This window comes from Hakea prostrata, chromosome 4 (genome assembly GCF_041222555.1).
Source record: "Hakea prostrata isolate BN-2017 chromosome 4, UWA_Hpros_2, whole genome shotgun sequence".
In the NCBI taxonomy this organism is placed as follows: domain Eukaryota; kingdom Viridiplantae; phylum Streptophyta; class Magnoliopsida; order Proteales; family Proteaceae; genus Hakea; species Hakea prostrata.
The window spans coordinates 27,934,074-27,953,362 of record NC_142603.1 but is presented as its reverse complement, the minus strand read 5'-3'; the positions used below and the strand labels follow the sequence as shown (position 1 = coordinate 27,953,362).

General features: G+C 37.1%; 1 protein-coding gene across 1 annotated transcript; it reads right to left on the bottom strand.

The window, feature by feature from the left end:
- Window positions 1-454: 454 nt before the first annotated feature.
- LOC149018639 (uncharacterized) lies at window positions 455-18,705 on the bottom strand. The gene is made up of 3 exons (XM_089152798.1): window positions 18,207-18,705; window positions 5,004-6,058; window positions 455-1,018 (listed from the first exon to the last, which is right to left on the bottom strand). Exons 1-3 carry the CDS (start codon window positions 18,525-18,527, stop codon window positions 841-843), a joined length of 1,554 nt encoding a protein of 517 aa, XP_089008924.1. The 5' UTR covers window positions 18,528-18,705; the 3' UTR covers window positions 455-840.
- Between the last annotated feature and the right edge of the window lie 584 nt (window positions 18,706-19,289).

The window sequence follows — 19,289 nt, the reverse complement described above, 5'->3', positions numbered from 1 at the left end:
TGAAAGATTGGAGGCACATTTGGTGCCAAAGGTTTTTAGGACTAGAAAAATAACACTAATGAACTAGCACATATATGCTACTACCAATATTTCTAAAATCAAAACTTGAGTCTCAGCAATGATCCAACAGTGCTAATTGACAACTCATGACTAAAATGGAATCGAACTTAGGCTCTTTTTGGTATCAATTATCATTCTCAATTATGAGAAATTTTCATTATTTTAAATTGTTTGGCATCTATTATGAATTTTGTTTTTATTTAAAATAGTAGAAAAAGGATTACTTATATATTATGGTGAGAATTTCATTATCTTCATTTATGCAAATGATTACTTATATATTATAGTTAAAATGAAGGTAAAATAGTCAATATACATTTTTTTAAATATATATATATATATATATATATATATATATATATATATATCTTTTCTCTTTTCTCACTTGCTCCCTATCATTTTCTAACAATTTTTTATTTTGACATACCAAACTTATTTTTCATTCCATAATTTATTTTTGACAATATTCACCAAACCATTTTTCATTCTTAAACAATAATGAAGTATTATACTTATTTTTTTAAATAGGCATAATAGAGAATGAGAATTGATACCAAAAAGAGCCTTAATCCTACCCTTCATTATGCTCAAAATATATCTGACATGTTGCACCATTTGGGAGGGGGGGGGTAGGAATCCAATTAGCTCATTCTACGGAAGAGGCAGAACAAGATCTGAAAAGAATTGGCTTTACAACATAAAAGGGAGAACCAATCTAACATCAGACATGCTCAAAACAACAAATGGGTTTAATTCACAAAAAGTGAATAAAAAAAACCATCATTTTGGAGGGATTTTAAGGTCTTTCTCAAGCATGAAGGAGAGGTCAGGCATCTCTTTCATCAACATCTCTACAGCAGGGTCAGCAACCTCTGATTGAATGGTTGTGGTTGAATTCCCATCTATACTGCTTCCTGCCTTGGCATCAGCTCCAGTGTGGTTGTCCATGTCCACCATCCTACGATCACACATGAAATCAGGAATTAAGACAAAGCTGATTCATAAGCATTGTAATTATTACCCAACACAAACAACCAAGGAAATGATTCCAAATGTGCAGGAATGAATCTCTCGACCTAAAAGCAGTTATACAAAACACTGCTGCCACTTCCTTTGCTACCGGCTTCTTTCAATCAAGAGGCTAAACTCGATCTATCTTTCCGGCTTAGCCGAACTCCTCACCTGGGGTGACTGAAGGATATTCTGATTCAAGCTCGATAGGAGGTTCTCTTTCTGTTAGCAAGAATCTGGCTGTTAAAGAATAGGCTTTAACTAATAGATGGATGTGATTTCTTGATTCTAAATCAGCCGAAAGTCTTTTTTTCTTGAGGAGATATAGAGAGAAATAGACCCTAGAAGCTAAAAAAGGGCATAATGAGCAATTGCAATAATTGGGTTCATTGATATTCCTGATATAGTAGATGCTATCACACATACAATCATACTCAATTCAACGGAAATTATTCCAAATGTGCCAAAATAATAATAATAATAATAATAATAATAATAATAATAATAATAATAATAATAATAATAATAATAATAATAATAATAATAATAATAATAAAAAATAATTTAAAACAAAAAATGATTCCAAATGTGCAACTCCGTTAAAGGAAATGAGTGCAACCTAAGCACAATCAAGACCTTCAATTAGCCTTTGGTTATAGCTTGGCTATTTTATGAAGTTAATGGGCTGTCCTTTATGTAACCAGATAAACACTCCTAAACATAAATCTGCTGCTACTAGTGTAGGCTGCTCCAATTTTGATTTCAATTGTGAGCATCATTAATGAGAGGGAAATAAGTTAACGAAACAATGCAAGGAACACAAAGAAGATATACATCCGAAACCAACTGTACGGTTAACAGCCTTTACTTAACATGGCCTGCAAGGCTATTTTCCCTTTGGGATCAGGAAATGGGGAGAAGAGAGGAGGCTGTTATTGGAATTCTTGGATACATTAGGAAGGCTGGCCAGTGCCCAGACAGTTTCGAAGTACACATTAAATCAAGCGTAAGGTGTATCTCAATGCAGCTCTGAGATGAAGAGACCAAAAAAATAATTTCCCCATAATAGGTTCTTAAAGGTGGACAATGTGAAATAAAATTTGCACACTGGGTAATCCATAACGATAAATTAATAAACCCAGCGGTAGATAAGAAGAAACAAACCACAAGATGGGAAAACTAGACATTGAAGCATCTGGCAGCATTTCAGTTCCTTCTCTGAAATATTAAGAAAATTGAGGTCATTTTAGGTCCTTCAATCCAAATTAAATACTCCTCTGTACAGTGACATCCATAGGCCTCCAGTTAATGTGGCTATGCCACCTCAAAAAGTTCCACATAGCCTATCATGTATTGGACATTCGGAGCTACTTTTGGATCAGCTCCAATACGATACCCTCACTTTATACTTCCTAGTGATACAGATCCAGCCCAGAACTAAGATATTTTCCAAATGAATAGGCTTAGGAATGGGTCATATACATATTTGGGTTCATTGGAAGGGTTTCTTTTGTAATCGGCCAAATTAATGGACCTAAAAATGGGTTTACGAGTTGAGTACAGAAAATCCTTTACTAAGTCTTTTTGTCTAGTCCTTCTCAGGGTAGAAACTTCTATTTAATTAGTCTTTCTTAGAGCTGATGCATATTATGTAATTCCTCTATGGCTGCAGATTCAGCCTGCCTTCAGTTCTCTCTATCATCATCCGAGCCTACCACAAGGCTTTTCTTCCAAGTATTTGGTTAGGCGTAATCTCCCATACCCCTTCCATCTAACCCCCTTTTTTTTTTTGTTTCAATGGTGAAATCCAGCAAGAATTTGTATTTGAGTACATTTTAACAATTTACCACTGATATATAAACTAATAGAACACAACTAATAAACAACATAATGGAATAAACTAACTAAATTAGTGGTAACAAGATTAGTTATGAATACAATAGACTAATTCATAAACTAAAAGTAAAAAAACTACTTAATCCGCAAGACTCAGATGGCCTCATTCTATTAATAAATCAAAAGACTAATCTCGGGTACGTTTTAGGGCCTGAAAGGCCTTCTGATTAACCCATTACATCTAAAAACATTTAGAACAACAACCCAAAACCCCGTAAAAAATAGACCAATTTTTTAACTGGGCCTACATTAGCTAATAGTAAGACTGGTCAACATCTTTAACAAACAGGGGCTGCTAGAGATAAAGGTCTGATCACAGTGCAGGACCAAACAATAAAGGGGGCAACAATGGATTGATTACCCCGGTTGTTACTATTTATATAGGGCAGATAAGTGAACGAATCAACTATTTCGGTTGAAGAAGTTTGTTTGTGCAATCTGGATTTACCACCCTCAGCCCCCAATGCTCTATTATCGATGCACCAACAATTTGCCCCCATAATAGTAGGCGATCAAGGTTACAGCGTCTCCCTGCCGTTCCGCCTCAATTAATGACTCGCCCGGGCTTTATGTCATTCAAGGGAAGGCTCATGCCCTCAATCAAAACCATCTACCAATGATTCAATAGATTCAATTACATATGGTTGTTTTCACCCATATGATAGTGTTACGAATCTGCCCTATAACAGACCATCGATGACCTTGGTAATCGTGCAATTGTGGTTCCAACGTTTCCAGAGCTATTCCAACTCGTTGCTTTCTCCTCTCTAATGAGTTCATAAATGGTTGTTCCTGCTGGGCTCCTACTGGGATAGGGACCAATCCAATCCGTGCATCTGTGTCAACTCCAATCCACTTAATACTTCACGCACGGTTACCCCTATAGATGCGGATATGAAGGAATCTTACAACCTCTCCCTCTGGAAAAGTCAATCCACTCTCCCTAATGGTGGCTGTAGGCTGATATTTATTTATGACTTGGTTTTTGTAGGCTGATAGTTTGCTTCAAAAACAGGCTAGAAGAGGGGCCTATACTTGCTTATAGTGAATCAAGAGAATGGTTTAATTTTAATGGTCTAAATGTCAATAGCTTAGCCCATCATGTGTTGGGCTCATCTTAATTTAATCATCTTAGTTCATGTTTGTGTCAATTCTAATTAGGACCCACTTGGCTAATTATAGGCATCCTTGATTTTTCAAACCAAGACTTAACTGGGTAATTTTTAAGTAATAAAAAAGGTGATGAAGCCTCCTAAGAATTTTTTATGATAAAATTTTCTCTGCATAATGCATGGAATGACAACAGTGATTTTATATACAATGAAATGCTGATGGTGAGGGAAGCATCTACCTTTTTTTGGCCCCTCATGGTGTCCTTACCACCACCACCCCCCCCCCCCAAAAAAAAAAAAAAAAAAAAAAAAAAAAAAGAGGAAGAAAGAAAGAAAGAAAAGAAAAGAAAAGAAAGATAAAAAGGGGGACTGACAAATGGCAACCCCAGATGACCCCTAGTGCCTCAAGCCTTAAGTTGTTCTTGAAGCAGCATTGCTGCTCCAGCAACCACAAGCAGCTGTAAAGGCTCAGTTACTGTTGTCAATTTAGACAAATTCAGGAAAAAGATGCAGTGCTAAAAATCATATCTAGGAGCTCTACACCAGTCACCAAAAAATAATGTATCAGAGGGGGTACTTCTATTGCCAAACAGTTCAACCAGATGATGCAGCTGGAAAAAAAAGCAACAAAAATTTGAAATCAAGACAAGCATCACAAGATAAGTGCCAGATTCTTGAGAAGCAAATACTAATAAACATGCAGACTAATCTCTAACTGGGTCAGGACTGAGACAAAAGATACAAAATGAGCACCAAAGAAAGAACAAGGAACAATCAGTCTGGACGTTTAATTGCTACTCTTAATTATGGTTCAGTTCAATCCATGCCAAAAAAAATCCAAGATTCAAAAAGAATTCCAAGAACAAACAGAGCAATAAGTGCTAAAACAATATCAAGTTCCAGAAGCATCATAATTATTCATACCTGCTAGGAATTGAAGGTTCTAATTGCAAATCATTCACCTCCGTCAATGGATTTTTAACACTTGATACTCCAGAAAAGCTGAAAAAGTCCGTTTCATTTGAGTTATTGGATAAGTCCGCCATACTTTTTCCTGAAGCTTGTGCTTCAGAGTTAATTACTGCAGAGCCAGACGTGGTTGAAAGATTTGAAAAGAGGTCTGGCATATTTCCTGAGCTCGTAAAATCATGCCAAACATCCGAATCATCATCTTCATTAATTTTTTTACTCTCAGCCACTTTCATACTGCTGTTTTGCCATAAATCATCCTCAAACCAGCTTTCACCATTAGAGGAGAGATTATTTAAGTTGGTTTTAGGCTCAACATGGTTGGTTTTATTATTCATCTCAAACTGCTCCATCCTGCCAGATATCTCAGTACCGGAAGTACCCCACAAGTTACCTTGAACCCAGTCATCACTTTTAGAAGTCAAAGGAAAAGAATCATTCGTTACTTTTACATCAACTCCACTGCCATCATTTTTTAAGTTCACAGTCACATCTTTCTCAAGAGCAAAGGTGGACTCCATAGCACTAGCGGAAATAATGCTAGAACCGAGAAAAGGATCAAATTTGGAGTCCCCGGGAAAATTTCCAGAACTAGCAGACTGGAACTCAGCCGTCCAATCTGAAAAAGGGTCACCATCACCAACAGTTGTTACTGGTCTTGGTGCTTCCTCAGAAGATTGAACATTCTCAAACAAATTTAGACTTCCCAGACCAAGAAATGTTTCCGTTTCTTTATTCATTTTCTCATTCGAAACAAAATCTTCCTTTGACCCATTAGGAACATCCTCATTCTTTGTTGCAGAGAAAAAGTTGTCAAAGTCAACTCCTGCAAAGTTCAAAGAACTCTTATTCGGGATTGATGCTTCGTTGGTAAAGCTACTTTCAATTTTCTCGGGCTCAGCAAGCCAATCTAGTTTTATATCCAACAGATCAGACAAAACCAACTCCTCCTTGGCTACATTATGGCTTTTAGTTGAACCATTCAATCCAGCAGATAAATCAACAGTCTCCTGTAGTGGAAAACAATCATTGTTCAACATTTTATAAAATGAAAAATAATTCACCAGATAATATTATCAAAACTGTTTTTCAGCACAAGGCAAATGAACTGTCCTTAGCACAGCCCATCACATCCATGCCAGTTTCCAGAAATTATCTTCTTTAGCAGGAACAAATCCATATTCCAAATAAGGCAGCTCCAAAAATCTCTAATAAAGCAAATGATCAAATGTACACTATTACCAAGCAAAGATTAGTAATGTACTAATGTTCATCCAGCATACAAATATAGAATGAATCTTACAGTACTAAAACATAAATCCACTTCTCATCAAAATGAACATACAAAATTACCAGATCCATGCAAGTGATTAAAGATGAGATTAGGTGTAAGGACATATAACCAGCAGCAATTCCAGAAAAGGATAAAACATAAAAATGCATGACTTCATGGGGGCTTGAGAGGAGTTGTAGCATGTAGGTGACAATATGAGCAATGGTCGGGACTCAGGAGAGATGGTTCTGGCATATGCTAAAGATTCCAATGATGGGGAGCAAGTGAGTACCAATTGAAAGCACAAGAAGGGAAAGGTTGCAAAACTAGTCACTTGGTTTTGATGTGCTTGTGAGCATAGAAAACAATTCGAGGGAAACTCAAGTGTCAACCGGGTGAAAATGGGAAACCTAGGTGGGAAACTGAAAAATTTTGAGGAAACTTAGGACTTTTTTGTACATGTTTTGACAGGTTTTAGGGAGTATTTGAGGGTGGGACTCTGCATTTAAGCTAATTAGAGTATAAAGAACATATTGGCACATGTATTTTGCTAAAAAAAATCAATGTAGATATGTCATTCAATGTACATAACATCAATGTAGAGTTGTCCGAGAAGTACACTATAAACTTAGCTACTTAAGTACATAACATTCAATATATAATTTCTAACTTCAAAACATCAAATACAAAGTAATTGACAATAAAAGGAAAGTACAACTCAGTGCCAAAAGGAGTACCTCGGTGGATCCATCCTGTGAGCTGAGTAGTACTATACCTGTAACATCCTCTCCTCCAACCAACGAACATAGACATCCCATGGCATTTTATGATTATGGTTGTCAAAGTAATCGACAACTGCAACTTTATAAGTCTGGTCATCAACATGCCTAAGATAACCAGTCTTAGGGAATACGCAATTTGGATAGGGAAGTCCTGATGGAGGGGATATTTGTCGTGGTATTTGGGGAAACATGAAAGAAACAAACAAAAATTGAAAATTTGTGAAAGTTATGATACTTGCAGGAAAAAATCTCAAGTTTCCACGAAAAATTTCCCAGATTTCCACGAAATTTCTCATATTTCCCACAAAATTTCCCATGTTTCCCACGAAATTTGGGAATTTTTTTTCTCATGAACCAGCTAGTCCAACTGGGTTGAACAAGGTTTTGACAGGTTTCGACAAAATTTCAACAATTTCGATCGAAACTTGGGATTTTTTTTCGGTCCTCTAGTTTTTTGTTTCGAGGTTCCCAAAATGGGAAATTTTGGTCCAAATTTTGCAAGTTACGACCGAATTGTGTTCTATGTGTGTGAGGGTATCTATCAAGAAATTTGATATGTATAACCATCAAATATAGGATATGGCTTTAATCTATTCATATGGATTGATCACCAAGGTATCAGGGCATATATGCATTAAACAAAACTATGAATAGAAGCCCAAAGTAACCAAGCAAAAAAGAAGTTATTAGTATGATATGAATATTCCACATAGATAACCAAAAAAGAAGGCACTAATATCTTAGTTTTTCAAGAAACCATGGTACACAAAAAAAGGTTGTAAACCAAAGCAGGACAAACTGTGTAGACACTTATGTTAAATTTCACAATTTACATTTTTGTATTTGTATAAATAAGTAAATACCCCAAGCTCCCTAATTTGAATCCAATAAAAATAGAATGTTAAAATATCCATGATTTACCACCTCAATGGCAACCACATTATGTGGTGACCAACATAAATTGGATTAGATTTTATTTTATTTTGTTCTATTACCTTGGCTCCTATTTACTAGATTAGGATATTACTTTCTTTTTTTTTTTGTTTGTTTGCAATATTTTTATGCGGCTTGACTAGCAAGCAATACTTAGCGAGATTTGTTTTATTTCCTTCTTGTTACCATAGTACTACTTTTCAGTGAAATGAGATGAAATTTCAGCGAAATCGAAAAGTTTGAAACATCACCAAAATCTCGGAAAATTTCCAAAATCTCACCAAAATTTTGCAACGGTCCTTACACTTGTGACACTTTCTTTAAGTTAGTTTGTTGTTTCATGCGGATGATGCTATTTACACAAAGGCAATTTCCAACTATACAGAGCACTACATGGATTCGATGACATGGGTTGAGTATGTCCACTATTCGCAAAGGTAAGCCTACAGGGTTCAAGGGATAGAGCCACCACAACACAAAAGCTATCATTAGGGTATTCATAGATGTGTATCGTAAATTTGTAATTTGTAATTCATTCATATACTGCTATGTTATACACTGGATACTATTTTAACTGTGTATACTTACTACTAACTTCTACATTTGTACTTGACTACTTGTATATTGAATTTTAGTTGTTGTCTTTTTTGTTGCAATTTAATGAATATCTTAGTGTTCTCTAGTATCATATCCATATTTACATTCATTAAAATTTATGTTCCATACTTCCAAGTTCGCTCGTAATCTCGTATACACTGGGCATATACCCATCAACAACACCACTTTGGGTTAGGTTTCAAGAGAAAAAAAAAAAAAAGCACCAAAACTTAAGGACGAAATCTGAATAAAAGATTCCAAAATTTCACATCTTGCTTGTTACTTGGGTATCAAGCAAATTTATTTTAGGATAGTAATACATGAAGATCTTGTAAACAGATTTAGGGAAATTTGAAGATCTCACTGATCTGGAAAGTTTTTAATAATAAATACACTACTAAGGGGGAAAGCTACATCTTGCACAACTCTCTATTCCCTTCAGTCTTTATTATTCCTAGTTATTTTAATTTTAATTTTGTTACATGGTGTTAGAGCAATGACTACAGATCATGTTCTAAAATTATAAAAATTGCCAGTTTGAGAGTCATTCAAGGTTTTCTTGTGTGTGGTGAAACCCTAATTCATATAAGAAGAACTAAGGTTTTGATGAAGATTGATGAATTTACATGATGAATTGCAATTGATATTGATTCATCTTGTTGTTGCTAGTGCTATCAATATGCCACTACAATTTGAAGATATATCTGGTTTTATTTGTAGTTCTTTTGAGAATTGGTTATTAATTGCCACGACCATGGTGCGAGATCTCACGAGATATGGAAAGAGCTAATCCATCTAGGTACTCTGTAACCACTCCATGGATTGTGCTAGGAGATTTTAATAAATCATGTATGCTGGGGATAAAGTGGGAGTAGGCCAAAACCGCAGTCCTGAATGACAAAATTTCAGGAAGCAATCCACCAATGTGCCCTCCATGAAATCAAATACTCCGGACCAAAACACTCATTGTCCAACAAAAGAAAGGGGAAAGACCTTATTAAGGAAAGTGTAGAGAGGGTATTTTGTAACAACTCAATGTTACATCTATTTGGGGGAATTCATGGGCATAGACATGTTGTGCTTGGATTTGACCACACCCTAGTTGAAGTAACAATTCAACATCCCAAGAGAAAACCAATAACATCACCTTTGAAGACATGTAAATGGTGTTCAGTAAGAGAAGTTCCCCCTACTGTCTTGCGCCAATTTGAAGCTGTTGCGCCTAGTCTCAAAGCAACCACCCCGGTGAGTCTATTGTTTAACCAACTTTTGAATACTCTCTAGACTTATAAATTGCATTAACGAAACAGCCACGCACATGCACCAAACACCCAATCCCTAACTTTGTTTCATATCAGTCCCTATCCCCAAAGTTTCAAAGCTTTGTTTCCTCTTTCTCCTCTTCTTCGTTCCTAATACATGGTAGGACGCGTTGACATACCCAACTCGGAAGGAAGCAATGGATGAGGAAATAAGAGCTCTACACAACCAAAAACAAAAAAAGGCAGAAGACATGGAAACTAGTGATGTTACTTACAGGAAAGCGAACTATTGAGTGCAAGTGGGTATTCGTCATCAAACACAAAGGCAAATGGAACAATAGAAACACACAAAGCAAGATTGATAGCCAAGGGTTTTACTCAGACCTATCGGATAGACTATCAGGAGACATTTGCCCCAGTTGCCTATCAGGAGAAATTTGGCCCAATTGCCAAGATGAATACAATTTGGGCAGTTCTTTCATTTGTAGTAAATCAAGGGTGGAGCCTACAACAACTTGATGTGATAAATGTTTTTCTCCATGGGAAAAACTCAAGAAAAGGTATATATGGATATACCACCTGAATATGCTACTGCTCAAACTCATAGAATGCTTTAAAGGTTAAAAAGAGCCATGTATGGTCTGAAGTAGTCTCTGAGGACTTGGTCTAGTAGATTCCATAAAGCTATTGTGTCCATAGGACACCTTGTTTGTCAAGAAAGAGGACTCCCATATGATTGTACTACTAGTATATTGTGATCATAGGAAGCAATTTTGAAGATATTTCAACCTTAAAGACCTTCCTAGAAACCGAATTTGAGATAAAGGATATGGGAAAACTCAAATACTTCCTAGGTATAGAAATTGGCATATTCAGCCAATGGTATTTCTGTCTCTACTCTTGATTTGCTGACTGAAACAGGAATGTTGGGGTGTAAGCTAGTTGAGACTCCCGTCAAGCCCAATCTACCTGAATCTTAAGGTACTTAAAAGCCACTCTTGTGGACACTTAAAGATCGAAGCATATAAGATGCGGATTAGGCAGGATGTCCTAATGATATAAGGTCTACTACTCTGGTTACTATACTTATGTGGAAGGCAACTTGGTAACTTGGAGGAGAAAAAGACAAGCAATGGTTGCTAGGTCCAGTGCTGAAGCTGAATTTAGAGCAATGTCCCAAGGTATTTGTGAAGTGTTATGGCTGAAGGGATTGCTTCAAGAGCTTAAACCATATTCTGGGACACCTATACAACTGTACTCGGATAGTAAGTTATCAATCAGCATAGCTTATACTCTGGTACAGCATGACAGGACCAAACATGTAGAGATTGACAAGCACTTCATCAAGGAAAAGATTGTGGGCTGATCCATATCTCCTCTGTTACCTCTAACAATCAAAGGGCTAATGTGCTTACAAAGAGTTTAGGTACCAAAGTCTTTAGTAATACTGTTAACAATTTGGTGCATAGAACTATGCACTAACTTGAGAGGGAGTTAGAAGCAGTAGCAATATTTAGCAGGGTCGAACTGTCTGTTAGGAGGACTTAATGCAATTATCCCACATTGGGAATATTTGTTTTCTTATTTCCATATTACTAATATAAATAAAGGTCTACTGTGTCACTTAGACATAAATCAGGATTTCTCAGACCATTCAACATATTGTAATGTAGAATCTGAGAAAAATTAAGCCATATTCAATTGGACAAACCGAACCAGGTTAAATCAGTCCAGCTGCTCTTCTTGAAAGACCAGTAAGAGGCCAAGATACTGTCCATGGAAAAGGTAATGTCAAAGTGTCACAGCCTTTATTTTGGTATTGGAAAAATATTATTCAAAAATTTTGTGGGGCCCAAGACCAGACCATGTGAAGACCTTTAGAAGACTGATGATCTTATGCAGTTACCATTGTCGTCATTCCTAGTTTCTGTGTTAGTTATTCACGCATGTTGCCATATAATAAAGTCTAGTAGCCTCTGATTTTCATTTTATTTTGTTATTACTGAGTATATTAGCTAAAAACTAAACAAAGCCTGGTTTCTGTTGTAATATTAGGAGTTTCTGTTCATCAAGCAAACCTTTCCTCTATAAATATGTAATTCGCAGTTCAGAGCCCAGAAAAATGATGAAGCTAGCTACTTTCCTTGCATGAGAGATAAGAAGGGTTAGGGCTTTGCTGTGAGAGCTAAAGGAGCCTTGCTGTTGATTGCTAAATCCTAGGGCTGAAAGACCTTTCTGTTGAGAGCCATAGTTGTCACGGCGATGAGGCGATGTGAGGCGGTTTAGGCTAGTTGAGGCGATGAGTCGATGAGGCGCCTCCAAGGCGCTTTTGAGGCGGTTGGGGCGTTTTAAGTGAAATTTTTAGTGTACATCTCATTCACTCCAATTCATTATAAATCTATCATATCTTATATGATAATAATAAAAATTAATAAAAAATAAAAACTAATATTAGCCTACCTCAAGTCATCCAACATACTACAAACCACACATAGTAGGTCCTAAATAAAAAGTCGCGGGAAGAAAGGAAGAGAAGAAGTCATCAGTTGCGCGGCTTGCCAGAGTGTCGTTGCGGGAATGGAAGAGAAGAAGAGAGGAAGAGAAAGAGATTAGGGATTAGAGTGAGAGTGAGAGTGTGAGACTCAAGTCAAGAACTTATTCTCTTTCGATTTTGTTTGTTTTTTTATTTTTTATTTTAACATTTGATCACATGTAGCGTCATTATAAATATGCATATAGGTTCAAACAATAGATACTTTACAATTGGAATCTAATAAGTAATTCAATATATGCCTTCGATTTGGCATCTTTCATGTGATTTAAAAAAGAAAAAAAAGCAGACGCCTTGGGGTAAGGCGTTTGAGGCGATGCCTCATACCCCAAGGCAACTAACTGCCTTATTGCCTGAAAATGAGGCGACACCGATTTGAGGCGCTCCGAAGGTGCCCAGACGCCTAGGCGACGCTTAGGTGACGCCTTGACAACTATGTTGAGAGCTAAATCCATCTATGCCATCTCTTTTTCTCTTGTTCAACATCTGTACTTTTTATAAGTTGCTGCTTTTGTTGGAGACTGATACGCCCCTGATTACACAAGTGTATCAACGTAAGAAGAGACAGAGAAGAACAGTAGAAACAGTGGCTGAAACAGGGCAGAATATAGATGAAACAAGGGAGATGTGGTAGCTACACCAGCAGCGGGTGTAGAGGGAGGCCAAGTGGCATCTCAGGAGTGGGCAAATACCACCATTCTTATTATGCACTAAAAGACAGAACTGTAGGACAGATGGCAGCAGGACAGTGGATCAGAGAATCGAGTTTGTTAGAGGACCAGGGCATGGAAGAATAATATAGGGGGAATAGCAGAGTAAGGGAAAGGGGGGAGGAAAAAGAGAAAGGCAAGTTGATCTTGTGGGGAGAGGGAGCCTCTCAGGAGAAGGGAATGACCTTCTGGTGTTAGTACAGTTATCTTATTTCTGTTTTATCATTCCAAGAATTAGTAGCAGATGAAAGGCAAGTCTGTTGTAGTGATTCAAGTTGAATTGTCATCGAAATACTTATGCAGTGATATTCAATTTCTCTTATCTGTTAATGTTCTTTATTTACTAATATGAGTCGTCCTTGCTGCTGTTAAGGAGTCGATAGTAAGGTAGGTTAGGCTCATAAGGAGGGGTCCTAACAATCTGGTATCAGAGCACGTCGATTCAGGGAATGGTAAGAAGTAGAATGGAGTCCAGAGTTGAATTATTGGAAGACAGTGTGAAAGACCTGCAAACCCAACTCGCATTGATCGATTCGAAAATAGATAAGGTAGAACAAAGTCAGGTGGCATTCATGAGTGAACTGAGAACATACCTGGCAAAGGGAAAAGCCTTAGAGATCGATAGTCCATCGCCTGAAGTTACTTTGGGAAGGCAGGCTGAAACGGCACCAACATCCGTGAGGGACAACTCGCAGAGTGCCATCGTACAAGAAACACCACAAACCACAACTTCCCTAGGGCGTCGTGATTTCTTTCCGAGGTATCTGGAGTTACCTATTTTCAATGGCGAAGATCCAAATGGATGGTCGGCTAGAGCGGAGAGATATTTTGGGTTGCAAGGGCTCACCGATGCAGAAAAGTTACAGGCAGCATTGATTTGCTTCGAAGGACCTGCAATCGGGTGGGTACAATTCCGAGAACTACAGAATCCCTTCCATACGTGGGAAGAATTGAAGCAGGAGCTGCGAAAGCGATTCGGTTCATCACAGGCAAGAACACCACAGGAGGCGATCATGGAATTGCGGCAAGGAAGCACAGTTGTTGAGTATCGCAACCAATTTGAAGCCCTTACCGCCGCTGCCAGAGCCAAGGAAGAAGAATGGTTACAAGGGGCATTTTTGGAGAAAAAAGAGAAAGGCAAGTTGATCTTGCGGGGAGAGGGAGCCTCTCAGGAGAAGGGAATGGCCTTCTGGTGTTAGTACAGTTATCTTATTTCTGTTTTATCATTCCAAGAATTAGTAGCAGATGAAAGGCAAGTCTGTTGTAGTGATTCAAGTTGAATTGTTATCGTAATACTTATGCAGCGATATTCAGTTTCTCTTATCTGTTAATGTTCTTTATTTACTAATATGAGTCGTCCTTGCTGCTGTTAAGGAGTCGATAGTAAGGTAGGTTAGGCTCATAAGGAGGGGTCCTAACAGAGACTGTCAAACTAAGATTACTTCTTGACAAAGTTACTGTACCAAGCCGGCTGCCGATTTCTCCAGCTGAACCAGCATAATCTTATCTACTACAAAAGACCATCTTCTCCTAATCTGAGCTCACTCTACTAGGTATTTTGGTCTGCAGCACCTAAGTTCCTATTTTTCTCAATAACATCCGATCCTACTGCTGGAATTGGTTGAAACTTGTACCAGTTGTTAAAAACACCAGACAAGCTTCATTCTAACCAAGGCTGATCATAGTTTTGGTCACTGGTTTGTTTCAGACTTAAAAAAATAAAAAAAAATAAAAAACTGAATTAAACTGAAATCTGACCTAGTTTCTAGTTCTCTGGTTTATGGGTAAACTGGCGCTCAGCTGATCTCAGATTTAGCTTTACAATAGATTGGCATTTTAGGAAGTGTTACATTTCTCAAGGAAAATCCAGGTAGCTGGCTAAGAAACAACCTATTCTATCCAAGTCAAGTGCAAACGCAAATTACCAAACTATGGCATTGGATGTGTGAGCTTATCCGACTCGAAGTCTCAGTTGGTGACTTAGGGGTGACATCTAAGGAACCACAAAGCTCTACCATGATAATAAGGCAGCAAACAGTATAGCCCATAACCCAGTCAAAAATGACATAACCAAGAATATTGAGGTCAACAAACCCTTCAACAAGGAGAAACTTGAACAAGTTGTCCGTCCAAAGAATCAATTAGCTTAAGTATTCACAGAGGTTTTGACTTTCAAGTCATTGCATCCTATTGTATTCAAGTTGGGCATGAGTTATCTATATACCAACTTGAAGGGTGTGTTTCATGAATATGATTATGACTAGACCGTCCAGTTCCATTATATGTTAGGATAAGAGATGAGTCACTCTTACATATCTTATTTACCGAAGGACATAATTTCCATTCTACATTATTAAGCAAGGCAGGCTGTGGCACTATAGACAAGCCAACCCATTCTCTCAATCTCTTCTTCTCGATTCATCACCCTTCAGATCATCCACACTCACAGCAGAGTTTTCCTTCACAGAAATCCTATAACTTCCAGCATGCAATACTTCCTTTTGCCACTCAGGATCCTCCATACAGTTCTTAATTGTAGTTAAACTTGGTAAGAAGTGTGAAACTTCAGGCTATCTTATAATGTTAAGAGTCAGATCTTGAAAGTCTATGTATCAAAGCTACAGGCAACCAGGCATTCCAAGGCACTAAGGGGCAACTCGGTGCCAAGCAAAAAGCACACACTTGGGTGCCCCAGGCATGGAATATATGTGATATAACATGAAAATTTATAAATTTGTTCTTATTTGCAACACAGAAGCAAAATCAATGCAAAATGATACAATTACACTGGTAATCACCGAATATGTGAATTGAGAAATTCCACATCAAAGTAGAGCAGAGGATGCAATATAAGCATGTACATTAAAACCCAAAGCAATAATCATAAATCAACATAAATGTGTGAAGTGTTGAAAAACTAATAAAATATAAAAAAGGACATAATACAATGCCTCAGCATCTAAGGGCCATGGCCTTTTGGCATCAAACAACACATAGGGAGATAACTAGATGCCTGTTCCGTGGCCTTTCAAGATGAGAGATAGACTTGATGAATGGCTTGATTTTACCTTTGGCTTCTCAACACCTGTTCCACAGCTGGAAGCACCAGAAACATATAGATACAGGAAACTGAGATCAAGACTAGCACACAGTAGTTTTTTTATCTGGATGGTAGTTGACATAGATTCCATTTTGAGGAATCAAGCTATTGGTCACAAAGATGCACTTGAAAAGGTTCACAGTGAACTTGTACTGGCATAGGATTTCATCACTTGACAGAGATGAATTAAATGGTTCCATTCACCAAAACTAGAAAGCCCTTCTGCTTATAAATGCTTTGTTAATTTATATTGAGTCTTGCTTTGCTACTGAAGATATCTATCCAAAAGTATTTCTCAACAGATGTATCAATAATTTGCTCAAATCCTTGATAATCATTAGGTAAGATAACACAAAACTTATTTATCTGAATCCTTTCTATCGAACTAGCCATTAGTCATACAAGTTTGAGTTTCTTTTGAAATGAAGCCTTTTTTTTTCTACTTGTGGATTCATGGTAAGATTTTATGGATTTCCATCGATTAACGTGAATACCATAGTGGAACAGTTGATTCTTTCACAAGTAAATAGATTTCCAAGGCTATTTTCGTCTTCTTATCCTACAATTTTGTTCTGGCTTCTAGTTTCAGCTAGCTTTATATCAGTATATTGGATTCATTGCTTATCTAATAATCCAGGATTCAAATCCGATCCTCACATTAGTTGCTCTCTGATACTTATATGCCAAAATTCAAATCTGGTTTCAAGATTAAGAGTTTTCTGGTTGTTGGACCATTCTTCAGTGATCAGTAATCTGTTTTCCAAAAATTATCAATTTTTCTCAGCACGTAGACATTCCTAGATGGTCCACTAGACCACATTATTAAGTCTGTTTGATTATCCTAAATTATCAAGAGTTGGCTTCTGCTTATATTCTTTCTATTAGCTCTATCTTCTTTCTTGTTTGCTAGCTGGTTTCAATATATCAAACGTTGCAAATCAGTCCATAGGTCTAGCTAGGGACTGGATATTGCATTTGCAACCTGAAAAAAGCACAAGTATCCTTACTATGGTAACTTTAAAACCTACACCCAAATGTTGAAGCCTTTTACAATCTTCCAAACCAAAAGGAAAAAATTCACAGCTTCCTGGGCATCCCATATTAATAGCACAGTGTCAAAGGAAAAAAAATTGAATTTTCCCCAGACCCACCTTGCAGTCATTATTCTCATGAATTGGGAAAAAATGGAGCACTGGAACTTCCACATTTCTCTGAAAAATCACTTTTTGGTCTTCAAAGAGCTCAGATGGTCATTTTGGTCCAAATAATTAAAATGCATCAAGATTGAAGGTCACCAAAGGGTGGCAATCAATTCTTGCAAACTCCATTTTAGTGCTTATATGTTGCATAAAAATTACATCAGTCACCAAGTAATCCACAGGACATATTTCTGCCTCAGAAAGCAGGCATCTGACAGAGCAAAACGTAAAGTATTTCTCAAATATGGAATAATAAGACCTTTTTTTGGCCAAAAGAAAAATAAAACCTGACTTCACAATTAACAAATACATTGGCTAAATTGAGTTACTCTTGTACTAGTTGAAACATTTGTAGAGCATAAGGAGCCCAGAATAGATAGGCAAACAACAGACCAGGCTCCATTCCAACTAAATAGAGAGGCAAACAACAGACCAGGAAAAATTCCGGTCAAGACCAGGCTCCATTCCTGTCGCTTGCGAAAATTGATACTCAAAAGCTCCTATTCTACTAGTTCCGAATTGAATAAATCCGAAAAATGTCCAAACTAATTCTATTAGATGATAACTATTGTTATTTATCTCACCAACTGGTTCAAGATACATACTCAACGAATATTTGAAAACATTTCTATTTCTTGAAAAAGTAATTAATCACATTACCAACCAAAGGTTCAAACAAAACGAACCCTAACTAAGAATATAAATGGTTAGTTTTCTTTGTGGGGATTAAAAGCAAGAAGAAAACACTCACAGATCCATTCAAGTCCAGAGATTCTAGCAGCCACCGATACCCAAAAGTAGTTTTAAACGGAAGAGGCTCTGGAGGTAGTTCTTTTCTTTGTTGAGCACCGCAATAGATGCAAACTATGGATTGCAGATCTCTGATAAGTCTTCCTCTGCATTGCTTGCATCGAAGATAAGGCGGTGAAGGATCAAAAACAGCTAGTGATTCTTCGATGGAACGTAAGTTGGGGAGGGAAGGATCATCTGGATCGTAAGAGGAGAGACCAGCCTCTTCACGCAGTGCACTCTGCACTTGACGGATTAGAGAAGTTGGAATGTCAAACGCCATTAGTGACCGATCGACCTAAAGTTCTTCAACATTTCTTGGTTCTTCTTTGGTCTTCGATTCGAATTGTTGTCTTAATCTCTTCTTTGTCCATCAGATATCAGAATCAGTTGTATAAATTCACCAAAAAACGGTAAATCCCTGTATGTGTATGAGTGTATCCCTCTGTATGTAATTTCTCTCTTTCTCTTGTTCATTTTTGATTGATTGATATAACTTTTCTTTTTCATAATAATTAAAAATAAAAATAAAAAAACTCGTAAATATCACTTACCTCCCTGTTAGTTGACCAAATGACATTTGGACTATATGGTGACTTCGATCTTAAATTTGAGAGGACATTTATCTCTATACTATAGATAGGCATGTATTCTTTTAATTATGGATGGCTAATGTTGAAGTTAAATGAACCCTTAATGTAAATAAAAATATGAATTGGAAGTGACAATTCCACCAAAGGTTTATCTTGTCAATAATATAAAGGGAAGTTATGTAATTATGATACTTTGTAGAGGCATGTGGGTATATAAATAAGGAGTCATCATCCATCTGAGACCGCTGAGAGACTAATTTTATCTTGGACTGGGATATGGGTTGAAAACTTTCGACAACACCATTTGCTCCTCCTTTGGAGATTTCAGAAGATTTTTGCAAAGTTTGTTTCAAGTTTCTACTCTTTTTTATTTTTTGGCTTTGTTGATGGTTTAAATAGTCTTGATCTTTGCTTTATAATAGTTTGAACAAGTGTTATACAGAGTATTTTCC

Coding starts and splice junctions, on each gene's coding strand:
- LOC149018639 (XM_089152798.1), bottom strand. CDS start 18,527: ATGGCGTTTGACATTCCAACTTCTCTAATCCGTCAAGTGCAGAGTGCA. Junction 6,059..18,206: donor CTCTGGACTTGAATGGATCT/GTGAGTGTTTTC, acceptor TTTCCACTACAG/GAGACTGTTGATTTATCTGC. Junction 1,019..5,003: donor GAACCTTCAATTCCTAGCAG/GTATGAATAATT, acceptor GTGTGATCGTAG/GATGGTGGACATGGACAACC.